The 27,359-nt window shown below is 36.6% G+C and overlaps 11 protein-coding genes across 11 annotated transcripts; 9 read left to right on the plus strand and 2 right to left on the minus strand. All coding sequences in view use genetic code 12, as the record gives it.

The window, feature by feature from the left end:
• Positions 1–25: 25 nt before the first annotated feature.
• Positions 26–1,819, minus strand: KRS1 (lysyl-tRNA synthetase; the record flags this gene model as incomplete). Its single annotated transcript, XM_001526329.1, has 1 exon — positions 26–1,819. One exon carries the CDS (start codon positions 1,817–1,819, stop codon positions 26–28), a length of 1,794 nt encoding a protein of 597 aa, XP_001526379.1.
• A 361-nt stretch (positions 1,820–2,180) lies between these two features.
• Positions 2,181–3,170, plus strand: PVL30_003765 (uncharacterized protein; the record flags this gene model as incomplete). Its single annotated transcript, XM_001526330.1, has 1 exon — positions 2,181–3,170. The coding sequence occupies one exon, from the start codon at positions 2,181–2,183 to the stop codon at positions 3,168–3,170; it is 990 nt and encodes a 329-aa protein (XP_001526380.1).
• An 803-nt stretch (positions 3,171–3,973) lies between these two features.
• PVL30_003766 (uncharacterized protein) lies at positions 3,974–5,042 on the plus strand (the record flags this gene model as incomplete). The annotated part of the gene is made up of 2 exons (XM_001526331.2): positions 3,974–3,988; positions 4,050–5,042. The coding sequence occupies 2 exons, from the start codon at positions 3,974–3,976 to the stop codon at positions 5,040–5,042; spliced, it is 1,008 nt and encodes a 335-aa protein (XP_001526381.2).
• A 705-nt stretch (positions 5,043–5,747) lies between these two features.
• Positions 5,748–6,494, plus strand: TPI1 (triosephosphate isomerase; the record flags this gene model as incomplete). The annotated part of the gene is made up of 1 exon (XM_001526332.1): positions 5,748–6,494. The coding sequence occupies one exon, from the start codon at positions 5,748–5,750 to the stop codon at positions 6,492–6,494; it is 747 nt and encodes a 248-aa protein (XP_001526382.1).
• A 116-nt stretch (positions 6,495–6,610) lies between these two features.
• On the minus strand, positions 6,611–7,714 carry scn1 (Cut9-interacting protein scn1; the record flags this gene model as incomplete). The annotated part of the gene is made up of 1 exon (XM_001526333.1): positions 6,611–7,714. The coding sequence occupies one exon, from the start codon at positions 7,712–7,714 to the stop codon at positions 6,611–6,613; it is 1,104 nt and encodes a 367-aa protein (XP_001526383.2).
• Positions 7,715–9,159: 1,445 nt separating this feature from the next.
• Positions 9,160–11,811, plus strand: fcp1 (CTD phosphatase Fcp1; the record flags this gene model as incomplete). The annotated part of the gene is made up of 1 exon (XM_001526334.1): positions 9,160–11,811. One exon carries the CDS (start codon positions 9,160–9,162, stop codon positions 11,809–11,811), a length of 2,652 nt encoding a protein of 883 aa, XP_001526384.2.
• A 1,692-nt stretch (positions 11,812–13,503) lies between these two features.
• Positions 13,504–14,754, plus strand: PVL30_003770 (uncharacterized protein; the record flags this gene model as incomplete). Its single annotated transcript, XM_001526335.1, has 1 exon — positions 13,504–14,754. The coding sequence occupies one exon, from the start codon at positions 13,504–13,506 to the stop codon at positions 14,752–14,754; it is 1,251 nt and encodes a 416-aa protein (XP_001526385.2).
• A 544-nt stretch (positions 14,755–15,298) lies between these two features.
• PVL30_003771 (uncharacterized protein) lies at positions 15,299–16,966 on the plus strand (the record flags this gene model as incomplete). Its single annotated transcript, XM_001526336.1, has 1 exon — positions 15,299–16,966. The coding sequence occupies one exon, from the start codon at positions 15,299–15,301 to the stop codon at positions 16,964–16,966; it is 1,668 nt and encodes a 555-aa protein (XP_001526386.2).
• A 537-nt stretch (positions 16,967–17,503) lies between these two features.
• Positions 17,504–19,504, plus strand: PVL30_003772 (uncharacterized protein; the record flags this gene model as incomplete). Its single annotated transcript, XM_001526337.1, has 1 exon — positions 17,504–19,504. One exon carries the CDS (start codon positions 17,504–17,506, stop codon positions 19,502–19,504), a length of 2,001 nt encoding a protein of 666 aa, XP_001526387.2.
• Positions 19,505–20,189: 685 nt separating this feature from the next.
• Positions 20,190–21,887, plus strand: VAN1 (Mannan polymerase I complex van1 subunit; the record flags this gene model as incomplete). Its single annotated transcript, XM_001526338.2, has 2 exons — positions 20,190–20,248; positions 20,339–21,887. 2 exons carry the CDS (start codon positions 20,190–20,192, stop codon positions 21,885–21,887), a joined length of 1,608 nt encoding a protein of 535 aa, XP_001526388.2.
• A 3,732-nt stretch (positions 21,888–25,619) lies between these two features.
• Positions 25,620–26,711, plus strand: MPG1 (mannose-1-phosphate guanyltransferase; the record flags this gene model as incomplete). The annotated part of the gene is made up of 1 exon (XM_001526340.1): positions 25,620–26,711. One exon carries the CDS (start codon positions 25,620–25,622, stop codon positions 26,709–26,711), a length of 1,092 nt encoding a protein of 363 aa, XP_001526390.1.
• Positions 26,712–27,359: the final 648 nt, after the last annotated feature.

Raw genomic sequence — 27,359 nt, forward strand, 5'->3', positions numbered from 1 at the left:
TACTTGTTTGCATACTTACATTAATTTATTCTTTTTGCTCTGCTTTCAATGGCTCTTCTCCTTTCAAAACCAAAGCATCTGGTTTCAAAGTTGGGAATAACAACACTTCTCTGATTGTGTTTGAGTCGGTCAAGAACATGGCCAATCTATCAATACCACAACCCCAACCAGCAGTTGGTGGCAAACCATACTCCAAAGCATTACAGAATGTTTCATCAACCAATTGTGCTTCGTCATCACCTTGCGCCTTTTGTCTGGCTTGTTCTTCGAATCTGGCTCTTTGGTCAAATGGATCGTTCAACTCTGTGTATGCGTTACAAATCTCCTTAGTGGCAACAAACACTTCGAAACGCTCACACAAACCTGGAATCTCTCTGTCTCTCTTGGCCAATGGTGACATCATTTGTGGGTGACCAAAGATAAAGGTTGGGTTAATTGAAGCATCTTCCAATTCACCCACCAATTTGTCCAACATTCTTGCGTTGGTCAATGGTGGAGAACATTCCAAGTTGTTATCTTTCAACACTTTTTTCAAGAACTCGGCAGTTTCCTCAGTATGGAGTTGGTCTCCTGGTGGGAATTTGACCTTGTAAGCTTCTTCCAATCCTTCCATCATATTGATTCTCTTCCATGGTCTAGAAAAGTCCAAGGTCAACTCCTTACCTTGAGGGCCATCTGGGTGGTACTTAACAACGTAGCCACCAGTGATCTCCTTAACCATCTCTGAGAACATCATTTCTGTGGTATCCATCAAGTCGTAGACATCGGCATATGCTTGATAAAACTCACAGGTGGTGAATTCTGGGTTATGAGTCATATCAATACCTTCGTTTCTAAATTGTCTTCCAATTTCGTAAACTCTATTCATACCACCAACAACCAATTCTTTCAAGAACAATTCAGGGGCAATTCTCATAAACATTTCCATGTTCAAGTCATTGTGGTGGGTAACGAATGGCTTAGCGGTGGCACCACCTGCAATAACATTCAAGATAGGAGTTTCGACTTCAACAAAGTCTCTGTCGTCCAAGAATTTTCTAATGTACTTGATAATTTGTGATCTAACCTTGAAAATGTCTCTACTTCTGTCGTTCATAATCAAATCCAAGTAACGTTTTCTATATCTTGCTTCTTGGTCTTTGAATCCATAATGTTCAGTTGGTAACATGTGCAAACATGGGGTCAACAATTGCACCTTGGTTGCAAAGACTGATAATTCACCATCACCACCTTTTGCTGGTGCAGTTCTACCTGGGTATCCAACAACACCGATGATATCACCTCTTTTCAACAAATCGTGCTCTTTCTCGTAAATTTCAGCGGATTCAGCATCTTGAGCTTGAGCCATGATTTGGACTTCCACTCCGTCACCTTTCAAGACGTAGAATCTCAACTTGGCACCTGCTTCTCTTTTGGTCATGATTCTACCAGTGACTTGAACAGTGATATCATTCAAGGTTTCACCTCTCTTCAAATAGTCGTACTCCTTAACAAAGTCATGCAATCTTTTGGTGACTTCGAATTTGTGTGGGTATGGGTTCAAAGCAGATGGGTCCTTGTAGTTGTTTTCACGAAGCTCTTCAATTTGACGTGATCTAATCTCGTGAAATTGGTTTGGGTTCAAGTCGGCCAATTCATCTTTCTTTTTACCGGCTTTTTGAGCTGGTGCTGGAGCTGATGCTGCTTTTTGAGCTTTCTTGGCCTCGAGAGCTCTTTGCTTTTGTCTTCTTTTCAATTCAGTCTTGGACACTTGTTCGCCGGTGACGTCGTCCAAGTAGGTCTTTTGGACCTGTTCTGCTACTTTATCAACTTCAGACATGCTTTAGTGGTTGAATATTACTAAGTTGGGGTTGAGATTGTAGGAAAATAATGAACGATGCTCCTGGTTCTTCAATTTTTTTTTTTCTTTTAATCTTTTTTTTTTTTTATTTAGTTTTTCAAACTCTAGCTCACGAACGTCGCTATCTCTTCTTCTTCTTCTTCTTTTTCCATTTTTTTTTTTTTGACGCACTGCAACAAAAGCCATAGAGCTCTGAAAATTTTTCCAAAATAGAGAAACATAGTGATTAAATAAAAAAAAAAAATCGGAGGGTGCTTAAAAGTGTGTATCGTGTGTGAGTTAAAGGGATAGATAATCATATTTCACAAGAGTCATATCATATAAGCATTTCATTTCAATCATGCCTAAATACAAGCCATCATCTGTAAATACAGTGACGATCTCGTCTTCTGTTTTGTTATCGTTAATTAAACACACATCAGAACACTACCCAGCCTTGTTTTCAGGTGCATTATTGGGTTTCGAAGATGAGTCATTGATCGACATTACACATGTTTTCCCATTTCCATACCCTGATCAATACGAAGGTGGGTCATTCAAATCTAGAAGTGGAAGCCAATACCAGAAAGAGTTGCTTGAAAATTTCAAAAAACTTGGATATGGTGTTGAATTCCAAGGATATTTCCAGTCATCTATCTCGGGTAACTTTGCTACGTCACAACTAATTGATGGGTTGGCTCAACAACAATTACTCAACCCTAATGCCTTTATACTTGTTCACAACATGTCCAGCGAAGGACAAGAGCTCGATTTGAAGGCGGTGAGATTATCTTCAGGTTTCATGAATGGATACATTGATGGTAAATGGAAGTCCAGGGATTTGGAGAAAAACAAGGTTTCTTATTTGAACATTTTTGATAAATTGGAATTGGAAATTCAAAACCAAGCATTGGTGGACTTGTACTTGACTTCCAACAATAAGCAAGCAACTCCTTCGGAAGCACAATCCGAATTCAAGAGTCTTGATTTGCTTTCTAACTCCGGTTCAACTACCCATCTTTTAGAATCGTTGTGTAGTCAAGTAGACTCTTTCAACTACGATCAAAACAACTTTAACTATTACCAAAGACAATACCAAAAGGAGCAATCCAAGATTCAGCAATGGAAACAGCAGAGGAAATACGAGAACTTGGAGAGGTCCAAGAAGGGAGAAGAGGAATTGAGCACCGATGAATGGAAATCTATTTTCAGATTGCCTCAAGAACCTTCAAGATACAACAATATGTTGCAGAGCCATTCTATTCACGTCTTAGCTGAGGATGTATTGAAGAAATGCGACGAAGAATTGCAAAAGAGTTTTGCTATTAATAGAAAATTGACAGCTGAGTAGTTTGTTGGTGTTGTAACTCTTACTGTGGTTGTAACTCTTACCGTGGCTGTTGCAGTTGCCGTGGCCGTTGCCCTGGATCTTGTTGATTTTAGTTTGTGTTTTTCTTTTTTTGGTATATGGAATAAATTAGAAACATAATATCAGAAAGTATTCTCTCAAACTTTAGAATCTTCTCCAACATTCTATCTCTTATTTACTTTGATTACAAATTTTAAAGCGTTTTATGTTCTACTAAAGAAAAGGAAAGAAAAAAAAAAAGAAGAAGAAAAGAAAAGAAGAAGAAGAAGAAGAACAAAAGAAAAGAATGGTAGAATTATTTTGGTAGTGGCATTGATCGTAACGATGTACAGAGTTACAACAACAATATCATTAACCAAAGGCTCTTTGACAATGCACTTTATACAAAGTCTGGTTAAGCTTTCGAATGGTAAAAGTATAAATAATGTAAGTAAGTAAGTAAGTAAGTGTGTTGTTATTTATAATCTACCTGTGTATAAACCGGTTGGGGTCGTTTCGGATGAGTGGATATATGGTGATGGTTGAGATTAGTTCGCTTTCTCTCTCTCTCTCTCTGCCTCTCTCTTTCTCTCTGTGGATGTTGATTTTGTATCACCAACGGATCCTCTTCACTCCCAACTTCTTTCTCTCACCCTCACTTTCTCGTTCTCTCTTTATCTTCCCCTTTCTCTTTCCTTTTCAATTTCGGAACTAAGTGTCATATATATCCAACCAAAGTCTTGAATAATCTCCTATTAGATTTAAAAATTGCAAAGCCTTGAATCTGATATCTCAAAGCGATAATTATGGGAAAACCGACAGTATGTATATGCATTGGCGAACCAAACACCTACACAACATTTACTAACATGCGGCTAATAGTACATTTTAATAGTTCGACACGGTGAGTCGCTTGGAAATTGTGACAAGAGAGTCAACTCGCATACACCCAACCACCTTGTTGAGCTTACGGAAAGGGGCCATCTTCAAGCACTCAGAGCCGGTACTGTACTAGCGGACTTTGTGCAGAACCCAGAATTACAAGATTGCAACAGTGGCGATGGGAAACGAAATAAGAAAAGTATCATGTTCTATACTTCACCGTATTTACGTACTAGACAGACATGCAATAATATTATAGAAGGTATCAAGGATCTTCCAGATGTTGACTATTGTGTTCGAGAAGAAACTCGTATGAGGGAGCAAGATTTTGGTAATTTTCAAAAGTCCGCAGAAGAAATGGAAAAGATTTGGGAAGAGCGGGCTCATTATGGCCATTTCTTTTACCGAATACCGCATGGAGAAAGTGCTGCAGATGTGTATGATAGAGTTGCTAGTTTAAATGAGAGCTTGTATCGACAATTCCGACAAGATGACTTTCCAAATATATTGGTCTTGGTGACTCATGGGATCTGGTCGCGTGTATTTTTGATGAAATGGTTTAAATGGACATACGAGGAGTTTGAAAGTTTGAAAAATATACCTCATTGCAAGTATTTGGTAATGAAACGCGATCTGAAGGCGTCAGGATATAAGCTCAAATCCAAACTAGAGACTTGGGATGACTTGTCTGAGGCCGAACTTCAAAATGAGGTGTTAAAAGCAGCCAAAGAGGCTCTGAGACAAGTGAATGCGAATAATGATGCAGGCGATGTGATTACAGATCTAGAGCTACAGCCGATGATTGAAGCTCAAAAAGATGCTGTAGAGACATTGCGAGAAAAGAATAAAAAGATCAAGGACACTTATAAGAAGATTCGCTCGTCTAGCAATTCGAAAAACTCGCGATACAAAGATAAGTTGATTTCAAAGTTTAAGCAGGATACATTGAGTGACTGTACAAGCGTGGAAAGCTTTGATGATATGAAACTGTGATAAAAACCATCGATTAAAAAATTAAAAATAAGGGATAAATGGATGTGGAAAGACAAGGATGAAAATTTGAAGAAAGAGAAAATCAAAAGTAACGAAAATAGGATGAAAAAGTTGAAAGCAAAGGAAAGAAAGTATCAAATACAAAGATTTGTGGAATTCTAGATGGGAAAATTAAAAAAGAAAAGAAGAAAAGAAGAAAAGTAACAGAAAGAAAGAAATTAGTATTAAAAAAAAGACCAGTGTAGTATAGTGTTCGTATAAAATATTTGCGTTCTTTGACTTTTTTCTCTACACCCACACACCTCCACACAGGCACGTACTATATCCTTCTCACTATTTTCTCGGTTCTGTTAGCCGTGGCATATGTTGTTCGGACAGAATGCAACCATTTGTCCATGTATGCACGACCTTGCATGTTAAGGCCCTCTGTCTCCCTCGCATAGCTCCACCCCCACGGTTCAGTGGATTGTTCATGAGCTTCCCAATTTCCTCCGATCCTATGAAATTTTCCAAGCGAAAATCACATTTATTGAACTAATTCCTAAAACTTATTTTTCTCTTTTTTCCTTTTCTCTCCCCTTTCCCCTTCCTTCTCCTTCTTTCCTTCTTTCCTTCTTTCCCATCTATTACAGTTTTTTTCATCAATTATTTCAACAATTGGTAAATATTATAAAACCTGTACATTTCAAATCACATCTAAATAAAATGGCTCGTCAATTCTTCGTTGGAGGTAACTTCAAAGCAAACGGTACAAAGCAATCCGTCACACAAATCATTGACAACTTGAACTCACAAGAGTTGCCAAAGGACGTCGAAGTTGTCATTGCCCCACCTGCATTGTACCTTAGTCTTGCTGTTGAATTGAACAAACAACCAACCGTTCAAGTTGGTGCACAAAATGTCTTCAACAAGCCATGTGGTGCATTCACTGGTGAGACTTGTGCTGAACAAGTTATTGATGTTGGTGCCAAGTGGACATTGACTGGTCACTCTGAAAGAAGAACCATCATCAAAGAAAGCGATGAATTCATTGCAGAAAAGACCAAATACGCTTTGGACAATGGCTTAAGCGTCATTTTGTGTATTGGTGAAACTTTGGAAGAGAGAAAAGGTGGTGTTACTTTAGAAGTCTGTGCTAGGCAATTGGATGCTGTTTCCAAGATCATCAAGGACTGGAAAAACATTGTTGTTGCTTACGAACCAGTTTGGGCTATTGGTACTGGTTTGGCTGCTACTCCAGATGATGCTGAAGAAACCCACAAGGGTATCAGAGAGCACTTGGCAAAGACTATTGGTCAAGACCAAGCTGAAGCTACTAGAATCTTGTACGGTGGTTCTGTTAACGGTAAGAATGCTCCAGAATTTAAAGACAAGAAAAACATTGACGGATTCTTGGTTGGTGGTGCATCATTGAAACCAGAGTTTGTTAACATTATCAAATCCAGATTATGAAGCTATTTATGAATTTAAATATCATTTTAAAGATTGTTTAGTATTGTAGCTTTTATAATTCTTGTGATTATTATTACAAATTATCATTATCAATACTATAAAATACTATACTAGTACTATGATTGTACATTAATGGAAGATAACATGTTTGACTCTATCTGGTCAGACTTTATCAGTTTATAAACGTTTAGCCTTTCGTAAATACCTAACAAATGATCCAAGTACTCTTGCGTTTTATCCTCAATAAAGAGTCTATCAACAGGAATATCACTCTCTGTTAGTATTTGATCAAGGCTCACTATATCCATGAGACCCTTCAATGTTTCCTCTTTATCTTCACTACCATTAATCCAATTTGACAAGGAAAAGAACAATTTACCGCCTTTTGGCCATTCCTTAACCCATCGTTTCGCTTGATCGATGGAGCCTGTATATGAATGTAATATTACTCTTAAAGGCGGTAAACCCGATGCAGATGTTGATGTGGTAGCTTGTGAGTCTGTTGTAGTCGATTTTAACTTTTTTGATGATGTTGAAGAGTACTTCATCACCTCTTCGAATAAAGCACCGTGGGCTTTTACACAATGTATTGAGACCTGTTTGTCCATACGTTGTGCAAACTCCAACTGGTGGTTAAAAATGTCCATCTGATGTTGTATTGTAACTCGTGACTTTGATAATACCTTGTCAGGTGGCGGCAGCTTATTACCATTGTCATTTGCAATGTTGTTACTTTTCGGATTTCCCAAAAACCCAACATCGGGTACTCGAAACAATTTATCTAATCCAATTTCTCCAATCCCATAAACCTTTAAATTGTGCTTTTCAATGATCTCCATACTTCTTTTGGTGTGCTGATGTATACTCATTGGTTCGGGAAGGTTAGATAGTAATTCATTTGAAAAAGTTGGTTTCAAAACTTTGTTGTAATGATCAATTTTGTTTGGTTTTGTATCGCCAGTGTAAAATAAATGGCTAAACCAAGGATGAACGCCAAAATAAGGGACGATGATATCTTTGTTGTCAACTCTGCTAAGTAAGACATCAAGACATTCAATATCAATATGCTGAGTGGTCATTAAGTGGAAAAAATATTTGCAAAATGGTGAGTTTGCATTCTCTTTATTGAGAATTGTGGCAAATTTCACAGCATCATCTGTTGTTGTCTCAGGGTGGAAATGACAATGATTATCACATAATTGTAAACGTGTTTCGATCATATTTCTTTTTTTCCTCTGAAAGATGCAAAGTCAGTTTGGTTGATGGAGCTAAAAGAGTATAAATGTTAATGCGGAAGTTGTAGAATAAATTGCTATTCTTGTTGTTGTTGTTGTTGTTGGTGTTGTTGGTGATGAGAGTTTCGCAACAGTTTATATGAGAATAGTTGCTCGGATTTAGCAAAGAAGGAAACGTTAGTGTTATTTTGAGTGGCTTGATAATACTACCCCCTCAATCTGAGCCCTTGTTTGCATCACCGTCATTTTGGCATCGTCATCTCTTAAGGTTGACCAAAAAATAATTAACAAAGTATCCACACTTTATCTAAAGAGTACCAAGCTGTATCATAGACTTGCAACTGATAATATGGTATAAAAACAGAACCTAAAGTAGTAAAACAATTAGAAAAAGAAAGAAAGAAAGAAAGAATCTAGTTATCCGTGTGCTTTTTTGCTCGATACAAACAAGCACGATAAACACAATTTGTATTATATATTATTTTAGATTTGGATGTTTTTTTATGACGTAAAACTGTTCCTTCATGACATCCGTTCACTTTCTTCTTGCCTAGTAGTAAAGCACAAATAAAGAGTCAACAAGACAATCTAGAGCCAACACTAACTCTGTGGCATTTTATAAAGATGAAAATTGTTTATAGTTGTAATAGTACCCAGTTTGTAAAGGGTGTAGGATCTCGAAGTTACTGATGGCACACAAACTATTGTAATTGAAAATCACAAAACACGCGCCCAACGCCCATATCCTGTTGGCTTTTTCTTTCATGGATTGTCTTTACAAGTAATCAACAACAACAACAACAACAACAACAACAATATGAAAAACTATTTAACTTATAAACACCGTTTCTTCAAATAGTTCTTTAGCAATTAAAGGCCATAAGAGCATGTGCAGTATCCAGAGTATGGGGTGAAAGAATGTTTTGACGGAATGGAAAGCTCACAAAAATGCGTCAGAGAAAACTTTCGGGGTTTGCGAGGTCTCGCACTTCTTTCGAAAAAAAAAAAAAAAAAAAAAAAAAATAAAAACACAGACAAACAAAGCAAAATAGAAAAATAGAAAAATAGAAAAACAAAAGTGTTCTTTTAGCATTTCCAAACTCTTGAATCGAGTTGTCAGTATACTGTTACAATAACTGAAACCAAATAGGAATTAACCATTTATTCATAGCACGAGCAAAAACAAGAGCCAGACCGCCCTCACTTCCGCACCCCTTCCCCGCCAATTGCACTAATTTTAGCTTCAAGTTTTTAGTGGTTGGATTGAACCCAAATTTCTAAGATTTCATTGTTAGCTTTGCATCTAGCTAAAACTTTCTATCAACACTCCCTCACACAACTTGTTGCTAGTCATATTTTATTTTCAATTGCAAACACTGTTTATAAACATTACCGCCGTTACTACTAACTCCAACTACTTACCTTGAACTATGTCAGAACTGACTGCGATAAAACTACCAGCATCGTTGCCGTATCCGGTGATCATCTCCTCGATACTCTGTCACAAGGGTGACAAGATTGAAAAGCATATGGAGATATTCAATTACAAATACTGGACATATGAAGATGACCCACACTCAAAAGAAGACCCGCCAAAGAAGATGCGTGTCGAGTGCATTGGATCTTTTGAAAGTCCCATTGAAGGCGAAGTTGATAAGATCAATGTTGCGCCAAACGAGGAAATAACACATAGCAACATTGACATTTTACATATTAAGGAAGCGTGTGCTCATACGGTACAATATGGTGGATTATGTGCCTTGTGTGGAAAATCTTTAGATGACGAAAAAGATTATTCAGGTTACGATTACGAGGAAAGGGCCTCGATTGCCATGTCGCATGACAATACCGAATTAAGAATAAGCTACGATGAAGCTGCAAAAATTGAACATAACACTACGGATAGGTTGAACCAAGAACGAAAATTGATTTTGGTTGTCGATTTGGATCAAACTGTTATCCATGCAACTGTGGATCCTACAGTGGGCGAATGGCAACTGGACCCTGAAAACCCAAATTACCCTGCAGTGAAAGATGTAAGAACATTCTGTCTCGAAGAGGATCCAGTGGCGCCTCCTGGATGGAATGGTCCCAAATTAGCGCCAACGAAATGTTGGTACTACGTCAAGGTACGCCCTGGTTTAGCTGAATTTTTGAAAAAAATGGATGAAAAATATGAGATGCATATTTATACCATGGCCACAAGAAATTACGCATTATCAATAGCGAAGATCATTGACCCTGAAGGAAAATATTTTGGTGATCGAATCTTGAGTCGAGATGAGAGTGGGTCTTTGACTCATAAAAATTTGAAAAGGCTTTTCCCGGTTGATCAGTCGATGGTTGTCATTATTGACGACAGAGGAGATGTATGGCAATGGGAAAACAATTTGATCAAGGTTGTGCCGTACGATTTTTTTGTTGGAATTGGAGATATAAATTCGAGTTTTTTACCCAAAAAAAATGGTCAACTTACTGGACCAGTTAAGAAAAGGAAATCAATTGCCAAATTAGAAGCTGCGGCAGAATTGAAGATTGAGCAGCAACAAGAGCGAGAGGACCAAGAGAAGCGCGAACGAGAACTAGAACTAGAACGAAAACGAGAAAGAGAAAGAGAAGGAGAAAGAGAAGGAGAAAGAGAAGGAGAAAGAGAAGGAGAAAGAGAACAAGGGAATAGTCAAGAAAATGATGATGTGCAAGAAAAGGGACAAGAAACTGATCAAGAGGTGGATTTTGACAAAGAGAAGGAACTTACAAAGGTGGATGAAAGCTCGCCTGAGTTAGTATCGAACCCAGTTGAGCGAATACTCGAGTTGGGTGGTGGTGAAGGAAACACAAATCTACTTCTTGAACAATCGCTTACACGAAACCAATCGATTGAGCAGCAACAGCATGATCGACCTTTAGCTAAATTGCAACACGATTTGGAACAGTTACACGAACGACAATCTGAGGGAAGTAAGTCTGGTGATTCACTGGATGAAGCCGATGTGAGTGATGAAGAAGATAATTTACTATATGACGATGACAATGAACTATTTGCATTAGACAAAGTGCTACAAGACGTACATCGTGAGTACTATACCCGGTACGACTCCAATCCAGGTCTGTCGAACAAACCGAATTTGACCGAAATAATACCGGAGATGAAAAGCAAGACGCTTGCAGGAATTACCATTTTGTTCTCGGGTATCATACCATTAGGTGTGCCTTTAGACTCGGCAGATATAGTTATATGGTGTAAACAATTTGGTGTCAATGTCGTGAACGAGGTTTATCCCGATGTGACGCATGTCATATGTCGAGATATAAGTGAAGAGAATGGTCCAACCTTTAAAGTTCGAGTAGCTCAGAAATTGTATGGTGATAAAGTGAAGATAGTCAATCCTGATTGGTTATTCTCGTGCTTGAGCTCGTGGAGTTTAGTAGATGAGACAGAGTATTTGATTCCCACAAATAATCCAAAGCTCTGGACAATTAAGGACAATGAAGTTGAAAAATATACGAAAAGATTGGAAGATATCAAAAAAGCAAAGTCACAAGCAGAAGCATCAATCGAGTCTGACGATCCATTTGCAAATTTTGATTATGATATTGGTGACGCAAATCAAGAAGTCGATGAGTTCCTAGCTGAGCTTAGCGACGACGACGACGACGATGCCGATGCCGATGCCGATGACAATGAAGATGAAGATCATAATGATGGTGGCGATGGTACTAACGTCAAAGATGATCGGGAGAAAAGCAAGAGAAAGAATGGCAATCATGATAAGGAAATTGGAGAGGATCTGAGTACCAGTAGAAAACGTGCTTTTGATGATTTGAATGACGACGAAATGGAGGATGATGTTGATGATGATGATGATGATGAATTGCAAGATGAGCAAGCAAAATCAAATGGACACGATTCATTCATCAAAGATATGTATAGCAAAAAAAGAAAAGTAGAGGATGATGCAGATGGTGACGGTCCTACACATGACGGAAGAAATGACAATGTCAGTAGCGGAAAGGATGGGGATGTGGATTTAGAAGACTTGGAACAAGAGCTTCTTGATGGATTTATTGGTTTAGAGGAATAGACAGTTTTTTTTCCTTTTTTGTTTCCTTTTTTTATTGCCTTCTTTTTTTCCTTTCTTTGACCTTTTTTGTCTCCCTTCTTGTTTCTTTCTAGTTTCTTTCGTGTTCCATTTCATTTGTCTTGCTTTTTAATTTCCTTCATCTGCCCTTGTAAGTATACCGTATGTATACTCAACGTCTACTTTTTGTGGATAGATTCGCAACCGATTGTCCATCTTTCCGTTAAAATGTTTGAAAATGAGGTATAGCTGACTCAGGATGCCATAAAACATTACATCTAGTCAAATATAATACAGGCAATTTGGGGCAAAAAAAAAAAAAGTAGAAAACTATACCATTGCTACTATATCGCTATTGAAGTTACGTACGTGGGTGGACTAGTTTTATTTACTTTTTTTTTCTTTTTGTAACGTGCTTGCGGCTCATTATTGCATGTTCAAGATTCTTCTTTCTTTTTTCCTCTTTCTTTTTTCCTCTTTCTTTTTTCTGTTTTGTGTTTTGTGTTTTGTGTTGAGGTTGAACTTGAAAATTTAGAAACAACTGATTGGTTCCATGTATATGCAAATACCAGTGCTTTATTTTTATTTTCTTTTTTAACTCTTTCCTTTATTGTTATTGTTCTTTATTTTTACCCGTGATTGGATCTACAATTATCGGCAAAGTATATACAACTACTTTTATTCAATAAACACACCTCACTGCTATAAACAAACACTATTTTGTCTGCTTTTGAAAAAAAAAAAAAAAGAACACAGTGGTTGGTACTCGTTGTGAGGTATTTTCCAAGGTATTTTCCAAGTTACTTTTCTAAACCTTTTTTAAACCACGTTATTGCTTCCCCTCTGCTGTTTCAAAATGTCTCGGATTATTTGTTTTTTATTTGTTCGTTTTCTTTTTTTTTTGGTCTCTCACTCTCTCTCACTCTCTCGCACTGAAAAGCATTCACTACGAGCACTACAACGAATATTAGATCATATAGATTTCAGTAGATGTATCACCAGACTCGAAAACATAAGTCGTGGTTATTTTTTTCTTTTGCAATTAAAGTTCCTTCTTTGCAAATGTTATTCATGTAAACAATCATGTTTCAAACTCAAGAGTATTACCGATCTATATGCTCAACTTGTTTTGACTTGAGCATATGCTATATTAGTATTTCCGATTTTGTGATACATTCCAACGCGAAATCTCTAAAAATAGCTTCATCAGATTGAAAAAATGTGCCAACAAGGCATCTTTTCCTTATACTACTTCCATTTCCTCCTTTACTGTTCGTACAAATCATTTCTGTTTTTTTTTTTTCGTCAGTATCACAACTTTGCTGTTGTTTAGACTGTATTGAATGATAAACGTCTAGCTCAAGTTTCGTATCCTTTGCCTGTTATATTACTATTTGTTTCTCTCCGGAAAAAAAAATGCTTAATCATTAAAACTCCATAATCTTTGTTCACAATGCTTTTCTGTGCAATCAAAGTCATGCCGGATGCACTGACAATACACGATTTTGTGAGGCTGTGGCTTAAATATGCACATGTATATGAATATATATAACTCTGTATAAGTATATATAAATGTGCAAAGAGAAGGATTCCAAACTTTTTTTTGTCAATGTCAATCATCAACATAATTGTATACTACTCACTTTGCAATTGATCGCTAATTGAAAAGAAAAATAAGATATAATTACTTTCAAAATGACGTCGATTTGTTTTCGTGCTATCATCATCTTTTTTTCACTAGCGTGCTTAATACTTTCATGTTTTGCAATTGCTGGATCTTACAAGAATGCCAATTATTTAACATCAACATACTTAATCAATTTTCATTTAGATGGCTTAGACTTGAGACAAATCATTAGCACATCGATTGGTTCGGGAAGCAGGAAAATAAAGAGGGCAGATACTACTGCAACTGCTACTGCTACAGTTAGTACTGGCACCACATTTTCAACCTCGTCAAATACTGGTTTAGCAACTACAGTAGCTTCTCAAGTGGAAGCATGGGCTAACGCAGCTTCAGGTTTGACTTCTTCTTCTACCACAGATGCCTCGGACATAATTTCTGCCATTGCTGATGTTTTGGATAACCTTTCGGCGCTGGAGTTGGGTCTTGCCGATGTATATTCGACTAGTTTTTGGGGATATTGCCGTGGTGAAAAAACTGGAAACAGTACAACAGCAACCACTTCTTCTTCTTCTTCTTCTTCTTCAACATCGTCATCGTCGAACAGCTCGGTATTAAAATGGATGGACAATAATTTTGATAATTCAGATGTCAATTATACATGGTGTTCAGCACCAAAAGTTGGGTTTTTCTTTGATCCAGTGGAGATACTAAAGGAGGAATTGAATAGAACTATCGATGGTAAAAGTGTCGACTCACAATCAGATGATATTAGTCAGTTATCTCAAACATACAAGAGTGAGTTGAAACAGTTGATTGATAATTTATCTCTTCTGGATTTGAACTTGCCGGGTAATTTGCAAAATGACTTAAAGACTCTCAACAACTTAACCAAAGCGGGTTTTGCGTTGATGATAATAACGTCGGTGTTGTCATTCATATCTATTGTCGTGCAATTGATGGGCTGTTGTGTATCTCCCGATAATTGTTGCTTGTCGTTTCTCAACTTCATGTTGCAAGTGCTAGTATTTCTAGCAGCAATCATAGGGGCAGGATTAGTAACTGGCTGTTATGTGTTTGTTAGAAAGCAGATTAATAACAATTTGAGTGAATTCGGAATCAAATCGTTCTTGTCTATAAATTTCTATGCGTTTGCATTTTCAGCTGCGGTGGCGGCATTATTAGTGGTGATTTTCAGCCTTTTGGGCCATTGTTGTGGAATTTGTGGTGGTAGAAGGGTAGGAAGGGGAAGGGGAAGGTATAGAGCAGCCAGACAAGATGCTCCTGCTGCTTATGAGCATTACCATGAAGTTGAAAAGTAAAAGACTTGGAAGTCATAGCTCCCGTCAATATTAAATTCGTGGTGAATTAATAGTGCCATTTGTTTTTACTCAAGTTGACTCGTTCATTTCTTCTTGTTTTAACGAACAAATAAACACTTTAATATATATAAATGTATATTGTTTAACTATTGCTTTTTATTTAATATTGTTAAAAGTTAATGATGTATATCTTATTGTTAGTTTGTTTTTTTTTTGCTACGAGTATTACAGGTTAACCCTTTTGATCATGGTGAATGTCATTTGGCAACCATTTTATAGTACGTAAGTGCGCTACCTTTGAACAACCTTTATAAAAAGTTGGGCGGAAAAAAAAAATAATTGATAATATTGTGATGATGTTCTTGAAGTGTTTGAAAGCACGCCGCACAATAAAACATCACCTAAATTTCACATTTGTTTGTCACCAATCATCACCTATCATTTGAATTATTTTGAATACTATCAATCTTATTATCACTTTCTTGCTTTCTTGCTTTTTCTTTTATTTTTCTTTCTGCAATCCTCAGAAAGCCTTTACTCAAACATGATTTGTGCACTTTCGGGACTTCCAATTCAAAATCCCGTTGCATCGCCCAAGAGCGGGTCCGTTTTTGAAAAGAAATACATAGAGAAATACGTTCTCACCAGTGGGAAAGATCCAATAAATGATGAACCATTAACTATAGGGGAGCTTATATCATTACGTATTACCCCCTTGTCACAAACCTCATCTATACCTGGCTCATTAAATGGGAATGGTAATGATTCATCAAACCCTAACAACAACAGCAACAGCAACATCAATAATAATGATAATGATAACAATGACATTAACATTATACCACCAGCTCCTGCCACATCATCAATTCCGTCACTTCTTTCAACATTACAGAACGAGTGGGACAGTATTGTTCTTGAATTATTCACACTACGAAAAACTGTACAGCTGTTGAAACAACAACTCAGCATGGCTTTGTACCGTGCTGATGCTTCAGTGAATGTTGCTGCAAAAGCTCTTAGAGAACGCGATCAAGCTAGAAGAGAGATTGAACGATTGGTGTTGAGCTTAGAAGTCAAACCAGAGGAAAAAACGGAGGACAAAGATAATATAGATGAGGAAAAGATAAATACGGGCGATGGTGTGTTACAACAGATTCAAGAAGCCAAAGAAAAGTTGTTTATCGAGCACAAGAGCAAAAAGGTAAAGTTTCCATACACTGCAAACAAGTTTCGATTTGCTAGTGTATCCGAAGCCAATGGAGTATTCAAAGTGAAGCTTGATGCTTCAGATTTACTTGAAAAGCATGTAAGGTTTGAGACCCTTAATAAGACTATTAGCTTGGTGCATGAAAATGAAGTCATATCATACAGTCTTTTTGATAACTTATTCACAAAGTGGCAAACAAGCCTGAAAGATGATATTACAAAGTTTTGTATTAACAGCCACGGTGTGATTGCTGCTGCATATGGTTCTACATTGGAATTCTCTACAGGTGCGAAATTTGGAATTAAAGCAGCAGAAATTGTTGCACATCCTGAACTCAACTTGTTTGTTGTATTTACCGAGACCGAGTATTTAATCACAAATGGTCAAGAAGTACTCTTTAAAAAGAATCTCACCTTTAGCACGGATTTGGCGGCAATACATGTGGATGGACAATTAATCGCATTGGATGATAAAAAGCAAATACTGTTATTCGATCTAGTGTCGGGTGAGGTTGTTGGATCTGTCCCGTACGTGGAACACACAATTTCAACCTCAAGTTCAAAAACTAGGTTAAACCGCTCAGTAATACAGATACAGTTTGCAGCAAATGGGTACTGGTTGTTTATTTTGTCTGATATCTTTGATGGAACGATTGATAAAGACCATGGTATTGTAAGCGTTATACAAGTGATTGATTTGAGGAAAATTGCAGAAGTGAAGAAATTTGAGTTTGATTTCAAGGTAGACAATTTTGTTATTGATCCAACTTCAACGGTGCTTTTTGTAAATAATGAGGATGGAATCTCGTCATCGATATATCTGAAAAAGACAAAGACATGGAGTGCTTGGGAAAGTGTAGAGTTTGCAGAAGGTATGAGCAAGGGTAAGAATGTTTTAAGGTTGTTTTCTAATGTGGATGATATTGCCAAGAACCAGAATTTGGAGTTGGTTCATTTGGATGGGTATAATGACGTGTGCAGATGTCTACGATTAGAAGGAGTATAGAAGCGACAATATACAATTAATACGCAATATACTGGTGACTCGGTCGGTCAATCAATAAATAATTAAGTCGGTTAACCATACGTCGATTTAGACGAGTGTGGCCAGACTATATACTAGTGTACAGACTATATACCAGTGTATCACAACTAAGACTTGTTTTTCCAAACCATCCGGTACAGTTGATACTCTCAATTAATCCCGATCCCTTAATATCTCTGTTTATCTTTACTAATTGTGTAAGTTTTCCCCTTTGACCCACACTTAATTACAGTTTGCTGCAAACAATAAAAAAGCAAAAAAAAAAAAGCAAAAGAAAGCAAAAGAAAGCAAAAAAAAAGTAATAAAAAAAAATTAAACCCGAACGGATTGCGCTATTTTGATCTACCGTACTATTATTACCTCCTTTAAAGTATAAATCACCAATTTATCCTTGATTCCTTTTCTTATCCTTGTTCTTTCTTTTCTTTTCCCTGATATCAATTTTGATTATTTTTTTTTTTCTTTACCTTCCTTCTTGACAATTTACAAAACAATAAGATGAGCATTTCCACTCAAGAAATAAATAAATTGGCACAGGATTGGTTATCAATTGACCCCAATCCCAAATCCAAGCTGGAAATCCAACAATTATTAGATGCTCAAGACTATACAAAATTGCAGGCAAAATTGTATCCACGGATTGCCTTTGGCACTGCTGGGTTAAGATCATCCATGGAGTCGGGTTTTGCACATATGAATGATGTTACCGTGTTACAGGCATCTCAGGGTTTTGTCAGCTTTCTCATCAATAAGGCTCAGCTGAATGAAATTCCATCTATTGTAGTTGGATATGATCATAGGTATCATTCGCAAAGGTATGCTGAGTTATTGGCGAGTGTGGCACTTGCAAAAGGCTTAGTAGTTTACTATTTGGGATCAGTAGATCACTTGTCACTGGAATCATTGGCGCTCTCGGGAGATAAAGATGCTATAGCAAAGTTCCAATTTGGTGCAAATGGTGCAAATGGTGGAAATGGTGAAAATGGTGAAAATAACAAGTATGGAGAAGACGGTAGAGAAGTTGGAGGAAATGCAAAAGATGCCGCTTTGAGAGAATATGTGCACACGCCCATAGTTCCATATGCTATAGATGAGTTAAAAGCCTCGGGAGGTGTTATGATCACTGCATCACATAACCCAGCAAAGGACAATGGATACAAAGTATACTATTCAAATGGATGTCAGATCATTCCTCCTATTGATAGTGAAATTTCGGACTCAATCGAAGAGAATTTAATCCCATGGAGCAAAGAGAATGTTTGGGATGTTGTTGGAAATTTCAAACTTGGTATAGAAAATGGCAAATTGAAGCACGTAAGAACGGAGATTGTGCAGAAATATGTTGATGCTGTGAAACACAAATTGATCAAGAACCATGACTTGGACTTTAATTTTGTTTATACTCCAATGCACGGGGTGGGGTTAGATGTATTTGAACAATGTTTGAAATTATTCAACTTGAAACAAGGATATGAGGTGGTTGCAAAGCAAGCAGTTCCTGATCCGGCATTCCCCACAGTGAGTTTCCCCAATCCTGAGGAGAAAGGTGCATTGGATTTGGCTATGGAGACTGCAAAAGCAAAGGGCATCAATTTAGTTGTGGCAAATGATCCAGATGCTGATCGGTTTAGTGTAGCTGTTGTTGACAAATCCGGTAAATTTAAGCAATTAACAGGCAATGAGATTGGGTTTTTATTTGCAATGTATGTGATTGAAACATTGCCTAAAGAAGAGCTCAAAAAGACATACTTATTGAACTCTACTGTTTCGTCGCAAATTCTCAAGGCTATGGCTGCAAGAGATGGTTTCCATTATGCTGACACCTTAACTGGTTTTAAATGGGTTGGTAATAAGGCCATTGATTTGGAGAAGGAAGATTATTTGGTACCATTTGCATATGAAGAGGCTATTGGGTTTATGTTTAGCTTAGTTCATGATAAGGATGGAGTTTCAGCGGCGGTAACGTTTTTGCAATTATACCAACAATGGTTTGCAAACAATACTCAGAATGTTTTTGATAAGTTGGAAGAAGGATATCAGAGATATGGTTGGTTCAAAGATTTTAATGGGTATTATAGAGTGAATGATGTCTCCATTACAGGTAAGATCTTCCAAGATATTAGAGATTCATACAAGGGTCAGGAGTACCCTACTGAGATTGGTGATTTCAAAGTTATAGATTGGAGAGATTTGACGATTGGATATGAGTTACTGACACGAGATCATGTTCCCGATTTGCCAGTTGACCTGCATTCACAAATGATTACTGCCGTTTTAAAGCCACTCGATCAATATGGCAAAGATGCTGACGATCGCGACTTGTCAGTGAGGTTCACGTGTAGAGGCTCGGGTACGGAACCGAAATTGAAAGTTTACATTGAGGGTAAGTCCACAGTGAGTGGCTCTGATGCTGTGGGTATTGCGGATAAATGTTGGGAGGCTCTCAAAACCTATTGGTTCAAGCCTGACCATTACCATTTGCAGGAAAACAAACCATGATTGTTGAATGCTAGAGAGGCTGGAGGAAAAACAAAGAGAGTGTATGGGTTTGAGAAATAAGTTGAACAAAAATTGAAATAAAAAAACAAGAAAAGGAAATTGAATGCACAGAATATAGAAACTGCATAGATTTTTAGTGAGTATATTTAGACACAATACGAAAGCAGATGACCAGATATTGTTGTAGGTGCTATGATTTATTCCTTTGGTTGGTTGTAGTTGGAAACAATTAAGATATTGTGTATGTTGGGTAAAGCTTAGATTGATTACCAAAAGGAAAGTCAAGTAAAAAAGAGGAAAAAAGAAAGATTGACAAAGAGAAAGTCTACAAAGAATCAGAGAATGAGAGTGTGAGAGAAAAAAAAAAAAAAAAAAAGAAAGAAAGAAAAATAACACACATACATACACAAGATAGGAGAAAGATTAATTTAAATTTTTTTGTGAGGTATTATATTTTCTCAAAACAAGGACTTTGAGAGAGAGAATATTGGAGCAACACCTACCACGGCCCACTATCTACATATTTTTAATTACTCCAGCCATCAAACACGGGGTTTGTTTTCTTTTCACTCTAATTTACTTTAATCAACTTTAAGCAACTTTACTCTACTTTGCTTTATCTATACTACACGATAAGTGACATAGCGACATAGTGACAAAGTTGTGATTCACAATACGATACTAGATGCCACTTCGAACGTTGACGCCGGATTTATACGGCAAGAAAAAATCCGATCTACCCATGTATGTATCACCATGAGTATCAACAACCAATAAAGATTGGGAAAAAGAGGCAAATAAAACATGATTACTAACAGCAAAATGGGTGTATAGATTCAACAAATTATCCCCAAGAAAACATTCGAATCGAATATTGATCAAACGGATATTCTATGCAGTTATAGCAGTATTGATCACATTTACCATATACAGTAAGTTCACTACTGACTCGGTAAGTCTTGAGCAAAGTACGTCTGTAGGACAATCGGGTACTTCTGAAACGGGTAATTTAGATAATCTAAAAGATGTTGATGGACTACAACAGCAACAACAAGGAGAACAAAATGTACAAGATGTACAAGATGTTGCTGCTGTTGCTGGTAATGATGATGGAGAAGGTAAGGGAAAGGTTTACAAGGTTACCAAAGACGGAGTTGAGCAAGTAGAAGATGGTGCAGAAAAGGGAGAGCAGAAGAATGTGAATCAGGAGGAAGGAGAGAACCATGTTGTTAGTGCTGAGGATATCACCACTGAAGAATTAACCAAGAGCGGAGTTGAGTACTTTGATCTCAATGATTACCAAGGTAGTTCCCAAGGTAACCAGCAAGGTGACAATGTCCTCTTTTTGATGCCATTGAGAAATGCTGAGCATGTTTTGCCTATGGCATTTTACAACCTAATGAACTTGACATATAATCATGAATTGATTGATATTGCATTTCTTGTATCTGATTGTTCTCCCGAGGATACTACGTTGGAGACTGTGTTTCGGTACTCTGTGGCTTTACAAAATGGGACATTGGTGGATTTGCTCAAGCAAGAAGAGCAACTGAAGCATGGTGCCCAGGTCAAAGGGTCGAATGATTTGTACCAATCATATATGGAGCCCACCTATATGGAGAATGTCAAAAAAGCATATAGTAATCCGGAACATCATAAGGGTTATAGAACTCCATTTAGGTCTGTTACTATATATCAAAAGGATTTTGGTCAAGTGATTGGCCAGGGTTTTAGTGATCGACATGCGGTGAAAGTGCAAGGTATTAGAAGGAAACTTATGGGTCGTGCAAGAAACTGGCTTACGTCGAGTGCGTTGAGGGCCGATCACTCGTGGGTGTATTGGAGAGATGTTGATATTGAGACTTGTCCAGGAAATGTTATTGAAGAGTTGATGCTGCATGATTATGATGTGATGGTGCCCAATGTGTGGAGACCGTTGCCTACATTTTTGGGTAATGAGCAGCCGTATGATTTGAATTCGTGGATTGAGTCTGATGCGGCATTGGATTTGGCCAAGACTTTGGATGAAGATGATGTTATTGTTGAAGGGTATGCTGAGTATCCTACATGGCGTGCACATTTAGCATATATTCGTGAAGCGCAAGGTGATCCAAGGGAAGTTGTTGATTTGGATGGTGTTGGTGGAGTTTCGATATTGGCAAGGGCCAAGATTTTCCGTCAAGGTGTTCATTTCCCGGCCTTTACTTTTTTGAACCATGCTGAGACCGAGGCATTTGGTAAGATGGCTAGACATATGGGGTTCAGAGTTGGTGGGTTGCCGCATTATACGATTTGGCACATCTATGAGCCCAGTGAGGATGATTTGCAAAAGATATCCAAGTTGGAGAGAAGTCGAAGAAGAAAGCATAATAAGAGGAGTTAGGATTCTAAGAGGATCCTTGCCCAGGACTCGATGGAGGTTTATAAAAGAAAAAAAAGAAATCAGCATAAAAATTAGACTTAATTTAAAAACAAAGTGAAAACTTTCTTTTGCTATTGTTGTTGTTGTTTTTAAGCGGAGGAGGTGCATGTGTTAAACCAATGAGTATTGATGAGTTGGATGTTTTTAGTATCATTACTGTTATTACTATTACTATTACTATTATTATTACTGTTGAAGTTATTCTAGATTTCGTATATTGTAGAGAATAGCAATATATATATATATTTCATATATTTTAATAGACTTGGTAATTAAATATTAGAAGCAAAGGAACGGAAAAGTAAGAAAGAAAAGAAAAAAAGAGAGAGAGAGAGAGAATGTAATACTCTTCTCTTTTACTCTTATTTATTCATTAATAGTAACCCATTGCCCCCTTCTTCTTTTTTTTATATATTACTTCTTCTTCAATTGTGGTGAGTTACGTTTGTGGGATAAAAATTTACAGAAAAAATTTACAGGAAAAATCTGCTTATTGTATTTGTTAAAATATTGATCAGAAGGAAGGCAGGGTTTTTTAATCAAGACATATTTAACATAATATGTTAAAATGTATCAGAGATTGTTCACTCATCCATGGTTATTCATCATTTTATTTTAATAAATAAAATCACAGATTTTTACATTTTATTTAGCCTGGGTACTTTGTTGTGTGTGTGTGTCGTGTATTTTTAAACTGTGTTTATTTGCTTATTGTTTTTTTTTTCACTTTCATTTTGTAGAATTAGTGTAATCTTTCAACGTCACTAGCGAGATTCGAACGCGCGATGATTTACAGAATACTAAATTGATTCTAGGTAAATAGCCGGGGACGAATTAGCTATGACGTTGAAAATTTTAAGAAATAGCTGATAGAGTAATGCAACTGTGAGGTGTGTATACAGATACATATATATATATATAAACTTTTTTACCTTTTTTTCGACTTTCTTGACATTTCTTTCTCTTTTACTCTGCAGTATCATATGTTGTGTTATTGAGTTGGAATTGAAGTAATGGATAGACATAGGTTGGTTATTAACGTGTTGGGTATTTGATGTAATTCTTTTCTTACTTTTTTTTTTTGCAACAAAATGGAGCAAAAGAGAATTGGAGGTAAAAATTAGAAAATAGATCAAGAAATGAGATGTATATGGTAAATACATGAAAAATAAGAGAAAAAAAAAGAAAAGTTCTAAATTGTGGTTCAGGTTTAGTATGGACAACGTGTGCAGATGCAAACTACGATCAGCTGGTAAGTAACTTGGGTTATTGAATTGAAGTAGGGAAGTAGGGAACTGGAAGTAGGGAAGTGGAAGAGATAAGCGATGATGGATCAACAAAATGTAGGTTTAAATGAGAAACTAAATGTGACACTAAACCAGTTCGACAATAAAGGCGGGACCACAAAGTGGCTTAAAGTAGGTCAAAGTAGGTCAAAGTAGGTTAAAGACTCCATGTGGGTATTTGGATGTGCTGTTCTTTAACCATTTTTCTTTTTCTTTTTCTAATTCTTTTTCCTTTTTCTTTATTAATAGAGTTTGGATTGGTGACGATGGCTATGACAAAGTAAATCAGAGATGGTGAGCTTTTTTTTCAAATATCAATTCAATATACTCTATAACCAAATTCTTGCTGAGAACATCCAACTTTCTTTTCTTTCCTTTTTTTAAAATTTAATTTGGATCTTCACCTTAAAACATTCTCGGGCGGCGTAGCTCCTCTGTCTCTCTCTCTCTCTCTCTCGCATCAAGAAACACAAAATCACTGTAACTTTTTTTTCTTTTCTTCTTCTTCGTCTTCTGTTTGAGACACGCGCGTGTGTTTGTGTGTCATGGTATTTTCAAACTAAATAAAGAGAAAAAGGAAAAACACTTTATCACGCGTTCCTCTTTTTTTTTTTCCTTTTCTTTTTTTTCATTTTTTTTTTTTAGTTTCTTGTTTTTTTGAGGGTAAGAATGACGAGAGGCAAATCTCTGACGATGACGATGGTGATGATGATTAAGATGATGATGGTGATGATGTTTATAATCGAGAGTTACACATTGTCCTTTTTTTCTTTTAAACTATGTATAGACTTAAACAAAAGATGTTCTTATTGTGGTGGTAGCACATGGTCCTATCTTTCTTTCAACTTTCTACACGTTTTTTCTGCATGTATTTTTTTTAAGAATCAGGCACACCACAATTGTTCCTCACTTTATATATATTATTCTTATATTCTTTACGTTTGTCCTACATTTTCTATTTCCCAACCAATTTTGTCGAGATATGCAAGGAGGAATATCAGACGTTGGTTCTCGGAGTCAATCTATATTGGTTATTAACTCTTACTTTTACTTTTATTTTTTTTTTGGGTGAATGACGATTAAGCCACGTTTTGATAATCTAACTTGTTGCTGCTAGTGCAAATGTAAAAGTGTGTGTGTGTGTGTGTGTGTGTGTGTGTGTGTGTGTGTGTGTGTGTGTGTGTGTGTGTGTGTGTGTGTGTGTGTGTGTGTGTGTGTGTGTGCAAGATAACAATTTCTTTTTTTTTTTATAAAGGAAAAATTAAACCTATTCATTGACCAATAAACATTGAGAGTGCAGATGGGGTGGAGAGGGAGAAGCGAGGGAATAGTAGTAGTAGTAGTAGTAGTAGTAAAAATGTTGCTGTAGTTTATTTGATGTATTATTTTGAGGTCTGACTCTTTTACTTACACTTTGTCTACCCTGACATTATTACAAACATCATTATTATTTATAATACTAGAAAAGCTTTGGGATATATAGGCTTTGGTTTTTTTGTTGCAAAATGCAATAAGAGTCCCTTCTCCTTTTTTTTATATATGTATATCCCTCTCCAATTATCCAAAATAATCCGTCTACAACAACAACTACAACAACTACACTGTATGTCCATATTGTGTGGTACTTCTAATAATAATAATAATAATCTCAACAATAACAATAACAGTCGAGGAAAAGTATTTGACATATCTGCACTACCTTTGTAATAAATTAAATAAAAGAAAAAGACACGATATTTCTCTTCTCTCACTCTCACTCTCCCCTCTCTCCATCTCTCTCTTTTGCATACAGCGCATATTTTGGTAACAACAACAACAACTACAAAAAAAAAAAGAAAAGAGAAAGAAAGAGACAGCGCATTGGCAATTTGGTGGAATATATTACATAAGATATTACATAATACCATACCATACTATACATAACACCATACACTATACGTGTTTTATTTATTTTTTTTTCTGGCCAAAAAAAACAAAAAAAGAAACTGCGTGCCAGCACACACTCAGACACACCGACACGTTTTTTGTACACAGGAACAAAATATCACCACAAAAATTTCTCTACATGTTTCATTCAATACTTTCCCTTCCCAATATCAGAGCACTACACAAGACGCATGCAAGCACGTACTCTTGCACCAAATAATTTTTTTTTTTATTTTTCCTCCTTCTCTTTCTCTCCCACCCATACAGAGATATAGATTTGTATATATATATATTCTCTGAAATTCGTGTCGAAAACATGTTTCCTTAAAACTTTTTCTTTTTTTTCCTTTTCTTTTCCTTTCCTTTTTCTTTTCCTCTTTGACCTTGACTAGTTTTATCTTTAGGAGGTACTACTAACTATATACAAGCTTACTTTTACTACTTTTATTATTACTATTATTACTACTACTATTACTGCACAATGAAGGGATTGATTTTAGTCGGAGGATACGGTACCAGATTGAGACCATTGACCTTGACCTTGCCTAAACCATTGGTTGAGTTTGGTAACAGACCAATGATTTTGCACCAGATTGAAGCTTTGGCCAATGCTGGTGTTACCGATATCGTATTGGCTGTCAATTACAGACCAGAGGTTATGGTTTCAACATTGCAAAAGTATGAAGAAGAATACGGCGTTAGCATCACATTTAGCGTTGAAGAAGAACCATTGGGCACAGCTGGCCCCTTGAAATTGGCTGAGAAGATTTTGAAAAAAGACGACTCTCCCTTTTTCGTCCTCAATAGTGATGTCATTTGCGAATACCCATTTAAGGAATTGGCTGACTTTCACAAGGCCCACGGCGGTGCAGGTACCATTGTCGCTACCAAAGTAGATGAACCAAGCAAATATGGTGTTATTGTCCACGACAGAGACACTCCAAACTTGATTGACAGATTTGTTGAAAAACCAGTTGAATTTGTTGGTAACAGAATTAATGCCGGTTTGTACATTCTTAACCCATCGGTTATCGACTTGATTGAAGCCAAACCAACCTCTATTGAAAAGGAAACATTCCCTATCTTGGTTGACCAAAAACAATTGTACTCGTTTGACTTGGAAGGATACTGGATGGATGTCGGTCAACCAAAGGACTTTCTCAGCGGAACCGTTTTGTACTTGACCGCCTTGGCCAAAAAATCACCAGAAAAATTGTGCCACGAAAAATACGTACACCCACAAGGTAACGTTTTGATTGACCCAACCGCTAAGATTCACCCATCAGCATTGATTGGTCCAAATGTCACCATTGGTCCAAACGTTAAGGTTGGCGAAGGTGCCAGAATCCAAAGATCAGTATTGTTGGCCAACTCTGAAGTTAAAGACCACGCTTGGGTCAAATCCACCATTGTAGGATGGAACTCAAGAATTGGTAAATGGGCAAGAACCGAAGGATGCACCGTGTTGGGAGACGATGTCGAGATCAAGAATGAAATCTATGTCAATGGCGCCAAGGTTTTGCCACACAAGTCCATTGCCGCCAATGTCGAAACCCCATCCATTATCATGTAAATTGGTGCAAAAAATTTAACAATACCAAATACACTAGAAAAAAAACAATTACTGTACCCACGTATACATACACCCCCCCACACAAACAATCAAAACACATGAACCATTCTTTCTTGCCAAAACATTTATTTTTTTTTGTTTTTATTTTTTCCATTCATTCATTCATTCATTCATTCAGTTTTCCTTTTTATTTTTAATACGAGGTTGAGAACTACATCTATATAGAACTAAAGAGAAAACAAGGACAGCAACGACAATTTTCAAACTGTCTTATGGTATTGTTTTTTCTTTTCTTTTTTTTTTTCCCCCAAACTTTACTTTGTATACACAATTTCTTTTTTAATTTGAAAAATAGACACATAAAAAAAAAATATATATATATATATATATATATATAATATAAACTAACCTATGTAGAGTGCAACATCTAGTCACGTGCAATATATATATATATATATATATATGTATATTTACTATATATTATATACCACTACTACTATTACTTATTGATAACTCGAGTTTTGATACTACACAAACCAGCGACAATGCCAAAGTACTCCTTATACATTTCATTCATCTCTAGTTGTACTTATTATTTTTCTTTCTGATTTTGTTTTCTCTTTCCAGTTACAACTGCGATTGCATCAA

Source organism: Lodderomyces elongisporus, chromosome 4 (assembly GCF_030384665.1).
Source record: "Lodderomyces elongisporus chromosome 4, complete sequence".
Lineage (NCBI taxonomy): Eukaryota > Fungi > Ascomycota > Pichiomycetes > Serinales > Debaryomycetaceae > Lodderomyces > Lodderomyces elongisporus.